Source organism: Spizellomyces punctatus, assembly GCF_000182565.1.
Source record: "Spizellomyces punctatus DAOM BR117 chromosome Unknown supercont1.20, whole genome shotgun sequence".
In the NCBI taxonomy this organism is placed as follows: domain Eukaryota; kingdom Fungi; phylum Chytridiomycota; class Chytridiomycetes; order Spizellomycetales; family Spizellomycetaceae; genus Spizellomyces; species Spizellomyces punctatus.
In genome coordinates, this window is record NW_015971556.1 from 254674 (window position 1) to 271446 (window position 16773).

General features: G+C 48.5%; 8 protein-coding genes across 8 annotated transcripts; 4 read left to right on the forward strand and 4 right to left on the reverse strand.

Annotated features, from left to right (window-relative positions):
* Positions 1–71: 71 nt before the first annotated feature.
* SPPG_08281 (uncharacterized protein) lies at positions 72–3302 on the forward strand. The gene is made up of 5 exons (XM_016756438.1): positions 72–175; positions 357–868; positions 938–1020; positions 1084–1150; positions 1219–3302. The coding sequence occupies exons 1-5, from the start codon at positions 91–93 to the stop codon at positions 3151–3153; spliced, it is 2682 nt and encodes an 893-aa protein (XP_016604422.1). The 5' UTR covers positions 72–90; the 3' UTR covers positions 3154–3302.
* On the reverse strand, positions 3081–3950 carry SPPG_08282 (30S ribosomal protein S13). The gene is made up of 2 exons (XM_016756439.1): positions 3509–3950; positions 3081–3427 (listed from the first exon to the last, which is right to left on the reverse strand). The coding sequence occupies exons 1-2, from the start codon at positions 3916–3918 to the stop codon at positions 3328–3330; spliced, it is 510 nt and encodes a 169-aa protein (XP_016604423.1). The 5' UTR covers positions 3919–3950; the 3' UTR covers positions 3081–3327.
* Positions 3951–4001: 51 nt separating this feature from the next.
* Positions 4002–5596, forward strand: SPPG_08283 (thiamine pyrophosphokinase). The gene is made up of 6 exons (XM_016756440.1): positions 4002–4191; positions 4262–4337; positions 4413–4485; positions 4547–4885; positions 4949–5060; positions 5129–5596. Exons 1-6 carry the CDS (start codon positions 4014–4016, stop codon positions 5263–5265), a joined length of 915 nt encoding a protein of 304 aa, XP_016604424.1. The 5' UTR covers positions 4002–4013; the 3' UTR covers positions 5266–5596.
* On the reverse strand, positions 5466–6956 carry SPPG_08284 (uncharacterized protein). Its single transcript, XM_016756441.1, has one exon. It carries the CDS (start codon positions 6812–6814, stop codon positions 5570–5572), a length of 1245 nt encoding a protein of 414 aa, XP_016604425.1. The 5' UTR covers positions 6815–6956; the 3' UTR covers positions 5466–5569.
* A 99-nt stretch (positions 6957–7055) lies between these two features.
* On the forward strand, positions 7056–9188 carry SPPG_08285 (acetylornithine and succinylornithine aminotransferase). Its single transcript, XM_016756442.1, has 3 exons — positions 7056–7825; positions 7886–8244; positions 8303–9188. The coding sequence occupies exons 1-3, from the start codon at positions 7207–7209 to the stop codon at positions 8855–8857; spliced, it is 1533 nt and encodes a 510-aa protein (XP_016604426.1). The 5' UTR covers positions 7056–7206; the 3' UTR covers positions 8858–9188.
* Positions 8617–13420, reverse strand: SPPG_08286 (uncharacterized protein). The gene is made up of 11 exons (XM_016756443.1): positions 12592–13420; positions 12389–12524; positions 12109–12311; positions 11963–12043; positions 11557–11900; positions 10860–11503; positions 10713–10802; positions 10430–10648; positions 9753–10359; positions 8828–9677; positions 8617–8762 (listed from the first exon to the last, which is right to left on the reverse strand). The coding sequence occupies exons 1-10, from the start codon at positions 13144–13146 to the stop codon at positions 9122–9124; spliced, it is 3435 nt and encodes a 1144-aa protein (XP_016604427.1). The 5' UTR covers positions 13147–13420; the 3' UTR covers positions 8617–8762; positions 8828–9121.
* Positions 13421–13588: 168 nt separating this feature from the next.
* Positions 13589–14675, forward strand: SPPG_08287 (uncharacterized protein). Its single transcript, XM_016756444.1, has 5 exons — positions 13589–13746; positions 13813–13911; positions 13976–14053; positions 14111–14188; positions 14259–14675. The coding sequence occupies exons 1-5, from the start codon at positions 13723–13725 to the stop codon at positions 14436–14438; spliced, it is 459 nt and encodes a 152-aa protein (XP_016604428.1). The 5' UTR covers positions 13589–13722; the 3' UTR covers positions 14439–14675.
* Positions 14676–15824: 1149 nt separating this feature from the next.
* SPPG_08288 (uncharacterized protein) lies at positions 15825–16765 on the reverse strand. The gene is made up of 2 exons (XM_016756445.1): positions 16446–16765; positions 15825–16374 (listed from the first exon to the last, which is right to left on the reverse strand). The coding sequence occupies exons 1-2, from the start codon at positions 16729–16731 to the stop codon at positions 16022–16024; spliced, it is 639 nt and encodes a 212-aa protein (XP_016604429.1). The 5' UTR covers positions 16732–16765; the 3' UTR covers positions 15825–16021.
* Positions 16766–16773: the final 8 nt, after the last annotated feature.

Sequence of the window (16773 nt, forward strand, 5' to 3'; positions counted from 1 at the left end):
GGTTCTGTTGGCATAGCAACAATGCTGCGCACAAGGCTGCGATACATTCTGGACATTGAGAGTTTCTGGTGGTGTGATCAACGAGCCAGAATGCAGCAGCAGCAGGACGACCTCAGGCCGGCCGTTTTACCAGTCTCTGGCGCAACTGCGTACGTGAACAATGCAGTGGGTCCAGGTACGTCTTTATGTCCTTTTGTGGCCGGACGGGGCCACCGCCTGTATGGGGGCAGTTTCCATGAAGTTTTGCCCTCTGGGTTGCGGACCTCGCAAAGAGGAACTCTCTCAGCAGCAGATATTTGTAGAGAACAGATGTCATGGTTCACTATGGGCTAATCATTCCTGGTCTGGTTTTCCAGGCACTGCGACTTTCGCAAGTTTTCAACAGTATCCAGGTATAACAACGTTGTCAACACCAGTGCCAGGAACTGCATATGCGATTGGTATGGCCAACATGCCGCAAACCATGCCGCAAACCATGGTTTACAACACGTATCAACAACCGCAAATGCTTCAGAATGCGCTCCCTCCATCCTTGCCACTCCAGCAGCAATCTTTCCACTTTCAAGCACAACAACAGGCACCGTCGCAATATGCACAAGTTCAGCCGCAGATACCATCTACTAGTTTGGTTCCTCTCGCCCATAATCAGGCGTTTGGGCCGGCTGGGTTTCCGCAGCAGGTAGCATATATGCCGCATCAGACTTCCGTGCGACCGAATCCCGGGCCACCGCGGTTGGATGCAACTCCAACAGCATCAAACCCACAGACACAAATTGCTGTCGCTCCCATTGTGATACCAAAGGAAACGGACGCTACAGCACGGGAAGTACCAGTTAGCCCAAATTTTAGTCATAGTACAATTGAGAAGGTTCGTCAGTCGTAAACAGTTATGGCCTTGGCCATTTGAGTTTATCTGATCCCTGCATTCCACCCGTAGATCCTCAAGATTAACCAACATTTAATAAGGATATTACTTGAGTACCAGAACAATGGCTGGACGGGAGAACCTGAATACAAGCCGTAAGCATGAATAGATATCAAACACTGGATTTGAACGGATATACTGAGCCGCTCTTCGCACAGATATCAAGAACGACTGCAAACAAATCTCACATACCTAGCAACTGTAGCGGACTGGGTATTGAAAGCTGTAAGAAAGATGCATGTCTTGAGTAACTCTTTGTGTCCCCGTTCATAATGTCGTATTTATCGTTCTAGCCTCAGGGAGCTACAAAAGGACAGACTCCTCCTGCGCTACCAGAGATGTCTCCGGTTGTGTATCCATCACGTCTCCAGCATCTTTCGATTACCAACGGCACATCAAATAAGACAACCATTAGTCACAATGATGTGAAGCCGTCCGTGACACCGCCAGGACCAGTGTCCGTACCTGCAATGAATATCCACCAGGGCAAACCCATTAGGTCCCCAGTGCCTTCCGCTGGCATGTTTACCAGCGTGTCGGCACAGCAAGATCAGAAAACGCCCCTGCAACGGCAGGAAGAACAACTGGAATTGCAGAGACGGATTCTTCAACAGCAACACCTCCAGGCACAACCACAGCAGCAGCATCAGCAGCATCAGCAACATCAGCAACATCAGCAGCTTCAACAGCTTCAACAGCTTCAACAACATCAATATCCACAACAACGACAGCACCAGCACCGAGCACACGCACAACCGCAGATACAAGCGCATATGCCGCAACCACAAGTATCGCCGCAGCACTCACGCGCTCAACAGTTGCAGAGTCAGTACGTACACCACCAGCAGATTCCGCAGCAATATATTCAACAGCAGCAACACCGCGGCACAGAGTTATCGTCGCCGACGCCAGGCGTGGGCACGGCACCCACAGGTGGATTGCTTGGTTTATCCTTGCGCGGCTCTATGCCTGCTGGTGTCCTTACATCTGCACCTGGAACCAACGGGTTGCAAACGTCGGCGCTAGTTTCAACCTTGGCTACTGAAGTCCAAAACGTAACTACTCCGAATGCAAATTTCCACAACGCCAGCGTCGCTGCCTTTCCGCAAGATAAATCGCGCATTCTCCCAACGGTTCCAACATCTCTCAACATGAATTTTGCGCACTCAATGCCCATGTCTAACAGCGCGGATTCTGCAGCATCATCTAGTCCGTCGCCTTATGTGGGCGGTTCTCTGTCTTCCAATTCAAACGCGTTTGCTCCTTCGACTACCTTACCAAATACACAGCCGTCTGTAGCTTTGGCCAACACGCAAGTTGACAGACGGGCTAGTGAAACCAACCTGGAAGGGCCCATGGAGAGCGGCACGCCGACCGGAACTAATACTAGTGAAGTCGAGCCTAACCCCGCCTTGCTCGCGATTGCCGGTAGGAAGAGGTCTATCCCGGATTCCGAAGATCTAGTAGTCACAGAAAGAACTGGATTTCCTCCCGATGAAATAGTTGACAGTGAAATTCAGACGTTGAAGTCGCCCATCCTACCTGAAGTTCCTGCAACGGCCGAAATGCAGCCAACTGAATATCTTGAGATGGAGCCTTCAGGAGCGCCAAATATGGACAGCAGCGGTTCATTTGAAGTCGGTGGCGTGTCTGATCCCGTAATTCATAAACCAGGAAATAGTCCTGAAACCGACGGACCAGAATCAGGTACTGTGGGACACGAAGTGCCTGGCGGGGAGCAGAGTCCAATTAGTGATGAATCGCCTGATATCCATCCGAGAACTTCTCCTTTCGACACCTTGGAGGGCCCTTTTGCGAATGAGGGCTCCAATGCAGAGATGGAAAGTGAGCACTTGCCTGCTGATATACCAGAAGAAGAGGAGTTAGCACATCCTGTTGATTATGATGCAAAAGATCAGCAATCATCCAGCGTTTCTTGCAAGTCTGCGGAGGACGTCTCCGTATCCGAAATTGGAAACCCCCAACATACAGCCGACATCACAGAGAAAGAGGACTGGCTGCAAGGACAATCGGTGGAGGATCGGCCTATTGAAGACGCTGCTACTCCAATAGTCGAGGGACAGGATCAAGCGGATGGAGATGCCATGAGTGACAGAGAATCTACGGAATATCCGATTGAAGATACCGTGGGTCAAGAAAATGAAGCTCCTGATAAGAATTCAGATGGTGGGCTCTGGATGAACATTGAACAACAGAAGGATGAATAGTGGGGGACAATTTGATGGTTCTGTCTCACGTATTCCATCCAAGAAAACGGCACATTTACCGCATCATGATGCATATTGTGGTGAAATGAGTAGTCTCTCATGTAGACCTGTAGATTCTCCTATAAATAATACAAACCATTCAACCGATATCTATCACGCTATATCCTTTGCTGCCTACAAAAGCCTCGACAGAACCCGGCCAACCGGCGCAAAGGTGTTGGTGACCATTCGGGATAGTGTGGATGGTGATGGGCCTGACGTCACACGAGATGCACTGGTAGATATAAAGAACGGCGAGTTCAGCCTACTTGATGAAACTACTTTTAACTACTTCCTTCCTTACCAAACCACTCACCTTGAAAATTCTCTCATCCTCAACCACCTTCCGTTCAACCGCTTTGCAGTGCTTCGATTGGTATGCGTCCTCTGCCCATTCACTGGTAATCCAGCCTTATGCCGGGCACCGCGGTAACTCCCCATCTGAACCATAGCCCCAATCCTGTTTCTTGTCTCTCTCTTCAGTTCAGCGTCAATTTGCATGGTATTCAATAAAGCGGATAGTTTCGTGACTTTGTCTTCGGGAAGATCCTTAAGTCGGCATCGAGGATGTATTCCAAGCTTATGACAAATGGTTTGACCAGTCTTCAATCCCACCCCATATATTCTGGTGAGGGCTATAGAGACGACTTTGTCGTCCGGGAGATTGACACCCAGAAGGTACAGCATTGTTTGAGGTGCAGCAGATCTGTGGTTGACGTCTGGCATGTCTGTTCAAAGTCTTGTGTTGCTATGACAACTTGTGACGCGATCAGCACTTGGGTAAGGTTGGGCATGGCTTGCTCTCAAACAATAGACATCCCATGACAGACCATGTACTTGCCCGGAAGAAGACCGCTGGTAGAGAAACCTGGTGTGTGAGCAGATTCCTATCCTCGCATTCTTGCGATAGCGCGACTGGCGCGTCTTCTCAAAGCGCCCTGATCATTCTCAACCAACCCATATCCAACAAGTCGTATTTACAAAGAATATGGCATAACAGTTCGTTCAGTTCTTTTTCCTGCAACTTCTTTTCTTCAAATATTCAGATTCTATGCAAACATTCTGTTAGCTGCAATTCACTTTTGTGCTGACGGAGGTGCTAATCGACTGTATCACGCGTTTGAGGACAATGAGGAACGGGAAAGGTGAGAGTCATCCAGTTGTAGGGCACAGACATTCTCGTGATTTGAGGGAACTCAATGAGAATTGATTGATTGAAGATACATACCAGACTATATCTGCGGAGATTTCGATTCCATTGATACAGCAGTCAAAGATTGGTATGCGGCAAAGGTAACGTAATTGTAGCGAAAGAAAACCGAAATAACACCTCGTAACAGCGAGTATCTCTAAGGGTACAATAATAGATAACTCGAAAGATCAAGATACCACTGATTTTCAGAAATGCCTGATGGTTTTGAACAATGTCTACGAGCCCACTCCAGAAAATGACACTCCACCGCCCGAAACGTCAACATTATCGAGACTTCTCTTTCCTCATTGTCTTTCTCCAACCCTCGTGTCTGCTGAGGTCTCTCCACCCTCTCCGTCAAAATATGAAGTAGTTGTACTTGGGGCCTTGTCCGGCCGCTTTGATCATATCATGTCAAGCATCCACACACTCTTCATGGTCGCACCTGAGCGGAAAGTTTATTTGGTGTCAAGTGAAAGCGTGGCCTTTCTGCTGAGGCCGGTTAGTCATTAGGGTTTGTCACACTTTAGACCAGTCCCTGGTTGATGGACGCGACTCTTGCAGGGTATGCATGATATTCGGTGCAACACAGAAATCGAAGGACCAACCTGCGGGTTGATTCCTATAGGAGTAAACATCGCCAGAGTTGTCACGCAAGGCTTGAAATGGAATGTTGGTATGTAAAGTTAGTCCCGCCTGCCTGCTTGTTATCCCATTACGATCTCATACTGTTTTCCTCATTAGACCATTCTACACCATTATCTTTTCCTTCCCTTGTAAGCACTTCAAATGCATTTGCAGAAGGTTCCGGCAATGAGCCGGTTGTACATGTCGAAACGGATGCACCAGTCGTGTGGACAGTGGAGGTGAACATGCACTAAACAAAATCTAGTAGACATTTGGCACTTTTGGGCCACGCGTGCCGACAACGCATACTTGGCCTTGCAATAACACTGCATTCTTCTGGAACGTAAACTGCTGATACATTTTGGCAGCCGTTAAGCAGTACACGCCATCCTTCCGTATATACGTCAAATGTGGTGCACCCACACGCTCGCTCACATCCTGGGACACCATTGGGGACGGATTGAAACTGTTTGACAGAAATATAATACGTGTATTTACAAACCTCCTCGTCTGGAGATTATATGTGTCGTCCATCGGATTGTCAAATATCTTCAACAGTCATACATCAATATCCTCTAAATCGGATCTATTACAGCATAGGAGGAAGTCAAAACATGACACCATCTTCCACCATAACGTATTGTTTCGCATGGCTTTCCTGCCTCCAAGAAGGGGCTCCTCTTCTGATGCGATTACTTCGCGGTGCAGTTGGTCCACCTCCTCCAGTAGTGGGTCAGTGTCCTCCGCCAAGTATTGCTGTTGGCGTTCAGTGCTTGAGGTAGATGTCGGTCGAATTGGTAAAGAGCTATTTAGTGGAGAACGTCCGGTATCTCCAGCATCCGCCAGCGCAATGCCGTCTCGCATGCTATGCGTTATCCATTCGTCACCTGGTTTGGTTTCCGACTCGGACGTAACCGGAGATAGCAACTCGCTGGGTACGTGTTCTCCAGCGTCTGTAAGACTGGTTCGGAAAGAGTTTACGCTTACGTTTGGGGGTTTCTCGTCAGACGCTGGTGTCACTCGGGACGCGTTGGAAGCCAAGGCACCGCCAGGTCGAGCATCAGGAGTTCCGGCTCCATCCTCAGAAGCCAAAGGTGGTATTTCCTTGTGTTGCTCCTCCTCTATACTTTCATTAATCACTAAATCACCAATCCAGCTCGCAACACGCGCTATTTGTTCTTCACTAAGCTCAATCTCTTGTTTTGAGGGTTGCCGCGAGCCTAACATAGCCCTCGTAACAATCATTGAAGAGGAATTATCATCTTCCGGTAGATCGTCGGGATCTGGGTATTCATCTTGTGGTTCAACCGGTGGGTTTGAAGGTAAAGCAACACGGGTGACACTAACATCTCTCCCTTTCGCCTGATCAGGTGGAAGGGGAGGGGCCGAAGACGGCGGTAGCACTGCCATTGCGTCTATACTCCCCTTCCTCAACAACCCAGTATCAGAGCTCAGTTGCCTAGCAAGGGTCGCAAAAACTGCACCGGTTGGCTGTGCAGCCCCTAGTGCAAGTCCCAGAGAACCGGAAACTGATGAGCGACCGTATACGCTCGGCGATGATACCACGCTATCGCGTCCACCTTCGCTCCTTTCTCCATACACCGACCCACGCTCTGACCCCATCTGCGTTTGGGACGTTCTTCTTGACAAGTTTCCAGGAGCGTGCATGGTTTGAACAAAGGCAAGCCCCACCTTATGCTGTGCATCGGACGCTGCTCGTGGTCTTTTTATTCGACTTGTCGACTCTACAGATGATGTTTTAGAGGTGGAGACCGCGGGTGGTTTATCTGGAGAGTCACCCATGGCAAGAGTAATGGATGCCTTGGCAAAATGTGAAGCCAAGAACAGGCCTTAATGAGTTATCAAGATTCCTTTCGTAGAGGAAACGTTCAAGCTTTTGCAACAGGTTTGGGCAGCGTTCTTTCAACTTTTTTCGACAGCTGGGTGGGCCAAAACAACAAGCTCATCGCCGGAACGCCTGGCTGGACGCGTTGGAACGTTGAGTCACGTGATGTGATTCACATGATATTCCTTCAGATCATCGCACTGTTTGATGCAAAGGGTTGGTTTGTTGTTTTTCCACGACGACATCTGTCTGGGGGGCAGACGGACAACCTTTTATCGAATATAAAAGCACCGAAGGATTGTACCTTCCTGTCCAACTCCACTTTCGATTCTCCCTGTCCAATTCCACAATGAACGCTTTTTGTACCAAATCGGCGATATCGCGCGTCCAATCGCTTGTTGGAACAGCATCACAGCGCTCAACCTTGTGTCGGTTGTCACGAAACAAGCCAACACCTTCTTATACAGGTCACGCACGCAGTCTGAAATCATTTTGCGGGCACCCATCCAACGCCGTTCGTCAATACTCTGTCGCCTCGTCCGCACCTCGACCGCCCACAACCGGCGATAGCTACGAACCCGAAGCTCCTCATGCAGATGCAAACGCTCACCCTTCCACAACTACTCAACTCGCCGAGGATGCAAAGTACCTTTTGCAACTCTATCCGAGGCCCGACGTCATCTTCACCAAGGGTGAAGGCTGCTACTTATATGATCAGGCCGGTCGCAAGTTTCTGGATCTCAATGCCGGAATTGCGGTAAATGCCTTGGGACATGGCGATAAACAAGTCCAGGAAATTATAAGCGATCAAGCGGGAAAGTTGATCCACCTGTCTAATTTGTACCATAATGAACACGCAGGAAAATTTGCTAAGATGATAGTAGATAGCTTGCCCCAAACAAAGGAGGGGAACATGGGCAAAGGCAGCAAGGTCTTTTTCTGCAACTCTGGAACTGAAGCCAATGAAGGTATTCTTTATCAAATCTGTTCATCACATCCGTGCATCTAAGACTAACGGTGTCCTGTAGCTGCATTAAAATTTGGTCGCAAATGGGGCCGTCGTAACATAAAGGCCGGAGAAACCAACACCAAGACAACCGTTGTATCCTTTAGTAACGCCTTTCACGGTCGATCTATGGGCGCACTTTCTGCAACACCGACAGTCAAATACCAAACTCCCTTTATGCCTCTTCTGCCGGGATTCGTATCTGCGCCCTTCAACGATATTGAAGCTGCAAAACAGCTAATTGACGAGAATGTATGTGCGGTCATTGTCGAACCTGTTCAAGGTGAAGGCGGTATATTTCCTGCTTCACAAGAGTTTTTGCATACGCTACGCAGCCGCTGTGATGAAGTTGGAGCTCTGCTGATATTTGACGAGATCCAGGTAGGTAGTTTGATTTGACTCTCTAGTTTGTTTCCTTTTTTGACTTATATATAACTAGTGCGGGCTGGGCCGAACCGGCAAATTATTCGCTTACGAAAATTACGGAGTCGCTCCGGATATCCTCACACTAGCCAAACCCCTCGCTAACGGTGTTCCGATTGGTGCGGTTCTTCTCGCACCGCACGTGGCAGAAATTATTAAACCCGGCGACCATGGCACAACATTTGGTGGCTCTCCGTTTGCCACACGTCTCGGCATGTCTGTTTTTGATCGAATTCGTAACCCGAAGTTTCTCTCCCATGTGACTGAAGTTGGAAACTACCTCAAATCCCAATGTGAAGAACTCGCCAACAACTCTCCTCTGATATCCCAGGTCCGCGGCATCGGATTGATGGTTGGCTTGCAGCTGAGGGGGTCCGTCGACCCACAATTATTTATTGATTTGGCCAGGGAACATGGCGTTTTGGTTATTTCGGCTGGGAATAATACCATTCGCTTGGTGCCGCCTTTGATAATAACTAAAGAAGAGGTGGATAAGAGTATTCAAGTGTTTGAAAGTGTGATCTCGGATATGGAGAGTTACATTGCTGCTGGAAAGGATTTGAAAGGATGAGTACTCGAACGCCAGAATGTTATAGAGCTGGGTTACTGCCACGTGAAGTTTGGGTATTCCGGGTTTTTTTGGTTCAAAGTAGGCACAAGTTTGTAGGGGTTAAGAGATATACACATCTTTGGCGGCGGTCCGGAATCTTGGCTTCACCCGATGGAGATTTTAGGGCAGAATTCAGTTTAAATCGTGATACGATATACTTTACGGAAATACCAACCGCGGCCCAATGAAAATGGGCGTTCATGTTTGTAATTAAATATCATAAGGTCATGTACTAGTGGTTGCGTCCGTCGCATCAGCAGCCACCTCGTCGGGCAGCGCATCCCGTCCCACGTCTTGTTCGTCCTCCACCGCCCCAACCTGCGCATCTCTTCGTGTCCTCTCGACCTTTTCTTTGTTCCCGCGTACCTTGTCTTTGCCAGCTACAGCTCGGGACACAATCCGAGCAAGCTCCTGCTGGAGGTCCTCGTCGTCACCATTACTATTATCAAATTCCGCCTCGTCAGAATCCAACAACGCAGCCAGAATTCGAGCGGCCCTAGACGCGTGCGTTCGGTCCGATTGCTGTCCACCATCTCTCACCTCCTTGGGACTTCTTGACGGTAATGGGTCTTTGAATGGTTTTGAGCTTTCGGTGAATAAACCATCTGGAGACTTCTCGTATTCGCCTTGCACTATTCCGCCGATTTCGTGTACCGCTCCAGCAATGTTGGACCCAATTGATCGCAAACGATCTTCTAATGCACCCGCTCTGCGTTGTGCTTCATGGAGTGTAGTGCGCATGTGCGCAAGCTGTGAATGAGTTTTATGCAGGAGAATCGCCCTGGGTGGTATGCGCATCCATTGATGAGAGTGTTTACATATAAGCTCATACTCAAAACTTCGTGCGGAAACCTACCGAGGATCTCGATTTACTTCAGGCTCGCGCTTTACCTCGTGATCTCTAAAGCGACCAAACGCTCCTAAATCTACATCTCCCAATATTTTCACCTTTTCTATTCCGGTCAATGTTCTATCCAAGCGCCTGCCAATATCCACTACCCAAAACACGTTCATTACCGTCGCAACCAAGCCCATCACCAGCATGAACAAAAGTAGGACCAACATTAGAGCAGCCCGCCGTTCTTCACGAGTTGGTCCCGTGCTGATTCGATAAGCACCGCGATGATCCGTTCCCAGGGGAGGTGGATTTGGAGTACTGAAAACGGATGGGAACAACGCAACAACAGTTCGCGCCACGATACGGCGTACACGAGCGTAAAGGGATTGCTCGGCGCCTCCTTCGCCATTGACACTGGAAGTAACCTGGTCTCCTTGGTCGGATATTGGGCCGTTACGTAAAGAATTCTTCCGCGCTTGTGAAGAATCCACTCCGGAACTTTCGCTAGCACGCGATGCACTGCCCAGGTCTCCAGCTTTCGCACGGGCACCGATCTTCCGTATTAGATTCACCAACTCAGCACTAAATTGCTTCATGCCATCGATGGTCGCGTTCTCGATTTGCGCTGCAGGCAGACATCAGAGTAAAACATTAGCACCCAGCTCAGCGCACCGCTCTATCCGCAGAAAACTTACCTTTCCACATAACCCGCTTGTTAAAATCGACTTTGCTTGTAATCCTCAATCTAGTCTTTCCAGGTCCTGCGTGGGTTATACAATAGCGACTCATCAGGGTAAAGTATTCCCCATATGGAGCCTTTGGTGTGCGCACAGCGCACTCCACCACATAGGCGACCAAAGGGTCTTGTCGTAAGACTGTTTGTTTTTCAAAGGATCCTGTTGTTTGTTTGGCGACTGTGTGTACCAAGGCGAGTCGCGTAAGTTACAGTCGTACGCCGTTTTCACGATCCAAACTTACGCATGGGGGGCTTGAATGAAACGGTGTATGTAATTTCTCGCGTCGTAAAATGTCCTTGCGCGTCCATACCCCACTCACCGAATTTGACATCTGCAAAAATCAGCTCATTAGTTGACGGACGATAAAGACACAGCATGCAGAGAGTACCTTCTGTTTCCCTCCGCCGATGTGTCTCTCTAACAATTTCGGATCCTTCTTTGCAGAAGATAGCGTCAAACACAACTTCCACATCTAGATCCAGTGTGACATCCGCAATTTCAGAATCCAGATGCGTCTCGCAGTTACAACTCATCGCCTGTGAAGGTCGCTGTACGGATAATGTCTTTTCCTTATCTTTTCCTTCGGCTGCTGCAGGAGACTGACCAGCCCCTGATGTTGGGACCGCGGCAGCAGCTGCGGCACCATTGGCGATCGCCTTTGAAATGGAAGTACTACCCGTATCTTGGAGACCAAGCGAACTGGCAGCTTTGGAAAATGCAGGTGTCTGCATCGCAGAACTAGTATTCTGCGCCTCATTTGATATGTTTGGCGCAGATACTAAAACAGCTCCAGCCACCGATGGTGCCTCATGAGCCAATAGCTGATCACTTGGCTCCACTCCTTCTCCTTCCCCATCTTCCCCATATTTCGGGAGTATTCTGCGAATGAATTCCAATCCAGAGGCGATCGTGAGAGCTCTCCCTTGGCGAGTTAAAGCCCCTGCTGGAGTTGGGGCGGGATCTGCGCGGCGTAAAAGATTTGTGTCACTTGTTGAAGTTCGCATCCCTGAATGTATATGCTGGGAACTGTGGCTGCAACGTCATTAGTTATGTGTTCGGTTTGACCAGATCCAAGAAAAACTCACTCATTGCCCAAGTGTGAAGCCGAAGCAAATCCTGAAGGGGTCACTAACTTTTCGCGAACCTCAGAGACGTCTGTAGGTGGCATCTGAGACCTATATCGTTCTGGTGTTGCGGCACCAGAATGAGCCGCTACGGCGTCCTCGCTCTGGTTTGCCACCTCAGAAGCGCGGCTGTCATCATACGGCAAGTTTGGAATAACCTCAAGGACTGCAGGAGCGGATCGCGGAGATATGGACCCGTCGTCGTGATCTGACAAAGCACCATCTGATTGACTTTGCCCTTCAGATTCCCGTGAGCTTCCTCGCTGGCCATGGACGAGGCCGAGCATGGCTCGTTCGTCAGCGCTCTGTGAATTACATGGTCACTACAAGAAGTTACTACTATTCGTGACATCTGGCTATGGCTTACCAACGGGCTGACAGTGTTTCTCCACAAGTGAATCAAATCTTCGTACGCGGCATCCCGCTTCAGAAATGAAGAAAAGACATACTTGAAGTATGGCGCAACATAAGATGGTTGCACATGCCGCGGGCTATAGGATGACAATATCCCACCTTTGTGTCCTGGTCAACAGTGATACGGATCGCGTTTGGAAACATTCCGGCCGTATTTTTCTTTTCAATGCCCGTTACCTCTCGAAAATTGACCACAATCTTGGTACTCTTTGCGAATAGCTTTCCGTAGAAGCACAAATGTACGTCGGTAAAGTAGAGCTTTCCATGCCACAAGACATCCCGCTCCAAAGCACACGTATACGCTGTTGCCCAGTGCACACTTCGATTAGCGCCGCAATAACCAGATATATGGGAAGATATGGCTACCCAGCATACGTACTGGTCATAAGGCCTTCCGCATTTGTCGTCAACTCTGGAAAGAGCTTCACGAATTTCTTTACATCTCGGGTAGAGGTTGCAATACTCGGTTTACTGCCTCGTTTCGAGATTGTTCGTCCGAGACGGCGATTAGTGGCCTGACATAACAACATGACGCATGTAAGTCGTGACTTCGTCTCAAGAAGACTATACTGCAAACCTCACCTCATCGGGTATCGACATCGACTGCCTGTGCGTATTCGCCGGTGCATTGAATGATGTAACAGTAGACGCTTTGCGAGGTAACGACTTGAGCCCTTCTGGAACATCTGGTTCCGGCATTGTTGATGAGAAGGTTGATCGATTGACCTCTTCTGCGAAGGTGGCCGCACCCACGGTAGCAGGTATGGACTGGCCATCGCCAGATGCCATACTAACACGTATGGGATTTACAACCGCCTCCTTCAACGCCTCCTTAGCGACGTGGGCGACCTCCCGCACCGCGTGGGCCGTTGCCTTTATTCCCTCCTTGAGAGAATTATCACTTCGACTCTTTCGAAACTTTCTACAGGCAGTAGCGTGTCCTGTCGGGCTATGTGGCATTTCTTCTGAACTTCTTGCAGACGCAAAGCTTTCCAACGAACTGTTACTGCCCTTTTCGAAAAGGTTGACATCCGCATTTTTTTGCGGTAATGGGGTACTTGGGGTGACTGCCAGAGAAGGCATCGCAGTGCTCTCCCTCCTATTTTTTGTTGGCTGCGACTGAACTGTTTTCTCCATCACCGGAGTCCTTGTCGTCGTCAATGAGGTTCATTCAACACACCAAAAACGCGCCGTTGTTATTCCAATTTGCCCTTTCAAACAGCACTTGTGGTCTACTCCAGCAAGGACGGTGATGATATGACGTGGTAAGGCCAAGAAATTCCGCGCCCCTTAGCTCAAACTCAATTGTTTCCCAATGACGAAGACACAATGACGAAATGGCACACTGGAGACGGGATCTGCACTAAATTGAAAATAAGGGAGTGCGCAAGCCAACAAGAAAGCCGACCGTCGAGCGAGCTATACAGCAGAGAAATACTATTTAAAATTACAAACGAGCCCTGCAAAATGACTACAAAAAACGTTAAAATCTCTCGGCTTTCAAACTGCAAAACGCTTGCAAAAGGTCGGCAATGGATGAAATCCCGCCCATGTGGCACAGCACTTTGGTCCAGCTCGTCTGACTCATCAAACAAATTCCAACGTTATTGCGTCTCCTTTCCTTGTTGGCCATCCACAATTTGTTTTTATTGGCAAAAGACATCTGCATCTTGTTCTTCCAACTGTATCAACCACATCATAGCAAGGGAAAGTATGGCATTGCGTCGAATTCACAAGGTATCCTTCTTTTTGCAATTCATATGGCAAGATGAACCGTCAAGAACTCACATGCCTCTCCGACAGGAAATGGCGGACTTGGCAAGAGCTCCACAGCCAAACGCATCTGCTGGACCGGTTGACGAAAGCGACGTATTACACTGGTCTGGACGCCTCGTTGCACCTGTATGTGGGGTTTTGTCAGGCTCTTGTTCTTTTAATTCCAGTCTAAGCGTACTACTTTCGACAGGACGAAAGCGCATATAAGGGCGGAGTTTTCAAGATAACAATCGAGTTTCCCACAGACTATCCTTTCAAACCACCAAAGGTGCGTTGAAATAGGTAGTGGCTCAAATAATTGTTGAGAAACTCATATTTCGAACAGGTCAAGTTTGCCACCAAAATATACCATCCAAATGTTGACGACGACGGATCAATTTGTATAGGACTGCTCAAAAGTGAGGTAAGAGAGCGCACAGAGTGTCGGTGTTATAATGAGTTGAATAATGTGCTCAGTGATCATTGTCCACAAGATCTGGAAACCATCAACAAAACTCGTAGATGTCCTCACCGCATTAGTCGATCTTCTCCAAAATCCCGTTCCCGAAGACGCACTCCAACCATCAATTGCCCAAATATATAACTCGGATCCAGCAAAGTTTAAAAAGACAGCCAAAGAATGGGTGAAAAAGTATTGTGACAAGGCTGCATGACCCTTATGCCATGTAATTGCCCCCCATCACGCAACATACGCGACGCTCGCGAATCGGAAAGACCAACGCGAACTTACCAATAGGCGTCTCGCATATCCAAGTACACACACCAGAACGTCTGACACATGCTAAGTGTACCGCAAGATCGAGACGTTATCAATAGGCTCGCGGAGGCAACTATAATTCGTTAATAATAAGCAAAATGGATATCTCGATGCCAGAGTACGGCTACATGGATCATCATAGTAATGGCCTAGTTTTACTGGCCTATTCATAGGCGCGACACTTGCATCTCCAAACACACTCCACCAGAATGGGTCTCGTAATACGTTCAAGTGGCGAGAAGTGTCAGCTGCCAATGAAAAACAGCGATGACCATTTACCCAAATAGAACCAGTTTTTTTCTGGACAGTATGCCAACGGATTAGCTTTGTTCGGATTACTCCTGGTCCCGCATCTTGGCTGTGGATATGGAAAAGTGGCGCCTGGCAGTTCCCAAGCTGGACGAGGGACAAAGCTAACAAGAGCAAGCGTAGCCGACGGTGCTCTCGCGTGAAAATACATACCTGCAATGGTGCCAGGTTTGGCTTCGCTGCTGACAAAATCAGCATAAATTTACCGGTATTTGCTGGACGTCAAGGAAAGAACAGGGGAGCAAAACAGCGACCCTCTTATCGAACAAGGTTGTCTGGCCCATGTTTGAAAATGAGAAAAGCAATCAAGAAATGCTACCAGTACAGATTCATTGGCCGCAGACTCGTAACTGCCACGTAGTTGTACGGATCCTTCATCGAAACTCGTAGGACTGCAAATTCAGGATTTCGAAAGTAAGTCAAGAGTTTGTCGGTGGCTGTTCGTGGGTGAGCATGTATTCGGCCGCGGCTGCCCTCAGCATTTGTCGTTCTGCGTCTCTGCGAACATTCAGCCTAGGATAACAAAAATTAGTTTTTATGATAATAACGTTCCGAGTCCCGCCCGCTCCGCTGCTAGCAATCCATTGTAAATGGAAGCACACTTCGCTTTTAATCATACACAATATTCTCCCATTTTCCGGTCGGATCTAAAGCGTATGATAGTCAGCTTCTCAAAAGTCCTGGCTTGGCCAATAACCTGACATTGGTCCCCTTACGGCTCATCATTTTTGCGTGCAGGTAGGCGACAAGGAAGAACGTCAGACTTCCCGATATATAGAACGGAAAGTAGAGCTTAAGGAGCGGCACTCGATAGACTCGCATGCCTAACCAAGTATAGTAGGGTGCTTCTTGGGGCATATTTGTATTTGAAAGTGCGAACGTGTCCCAGCGCAGAATCTGACTCTACGTCGAACCGCAGGAATCGAAGGCGTCAAAGAGGCGAAACTCTGTACGTAAAAATATCAAGGGTTGCTCGTCTTCAATAATCTTGCTAACTGGCTGTATGAATAATCTATTTAATGTATGCAGAAACGTCCTCCATTCCAGACACTCCTCCAGCCAGCGTCCAAATCTAACAACTAGCAAGCAGCTGTTTTCCGATTGTACAATCAGGCAGCACCCGAACAAATGTACAGATACAGTAATAAGTTAAACATTTAGATCAAGACCTTAGTCCAGGGTATCTTCACCATTCTCCACAACCCAGTCTTGCTCTCCCTCATCCCACGCATCATCCCACTCCTTTCCCCCTTTGTTCCAAATTCGCACCATATGGGACCAGAATCTCTGACCAGGCTCTATACATTGATTCAGAGCCCATACACCGACTCTGACTTCTCCAGTGGTCGCATCACGATATGTGTCAAACGCGGCATTTGGACGTGAAGAGATCTTATGAAAGTCATTAATGAAGCGGGCTTCGTTCCCCGAATTCTGTGCATCAATAGTGAGGTCGCCATCAAAAAGTAGTGTGTAGTCACTTTGTAGCGAGACATTACTCGAAGATTGGATAGTCCCTCGATCTTTGTTTATTTTATTGGGGATGAGTTGTGGGATGCAACGCCAGAGAGAGTTACAGGGACCTACTGCATACAGTCTAAGAGGAAGGAAAACGGCGATATTCTCTTTTTAGCATACAGTCCCTTCTGTCCAAAGGCTGGATGAGATTTTTCTGTTATCGTTCGTATTTCGACGTCAGGACATGGTCCAGTGTAAACCGTGACCTTCTTGACTGGAATGTCATCCTCGCTAGCTGCTTCCGAGACTGTGCGGTGTAGGTACCGGGTCCTTTGTATGGCAGGAATATCTAGGGCCCAAACGTTGTGAGTAAGATACGGCAGTGAATGTGGCCAATTTGGAGGGATCGAGTTTGGGGACATGGAAAGAGTTCGGGGGGAAAACGTGCTGACTCATACGTTACT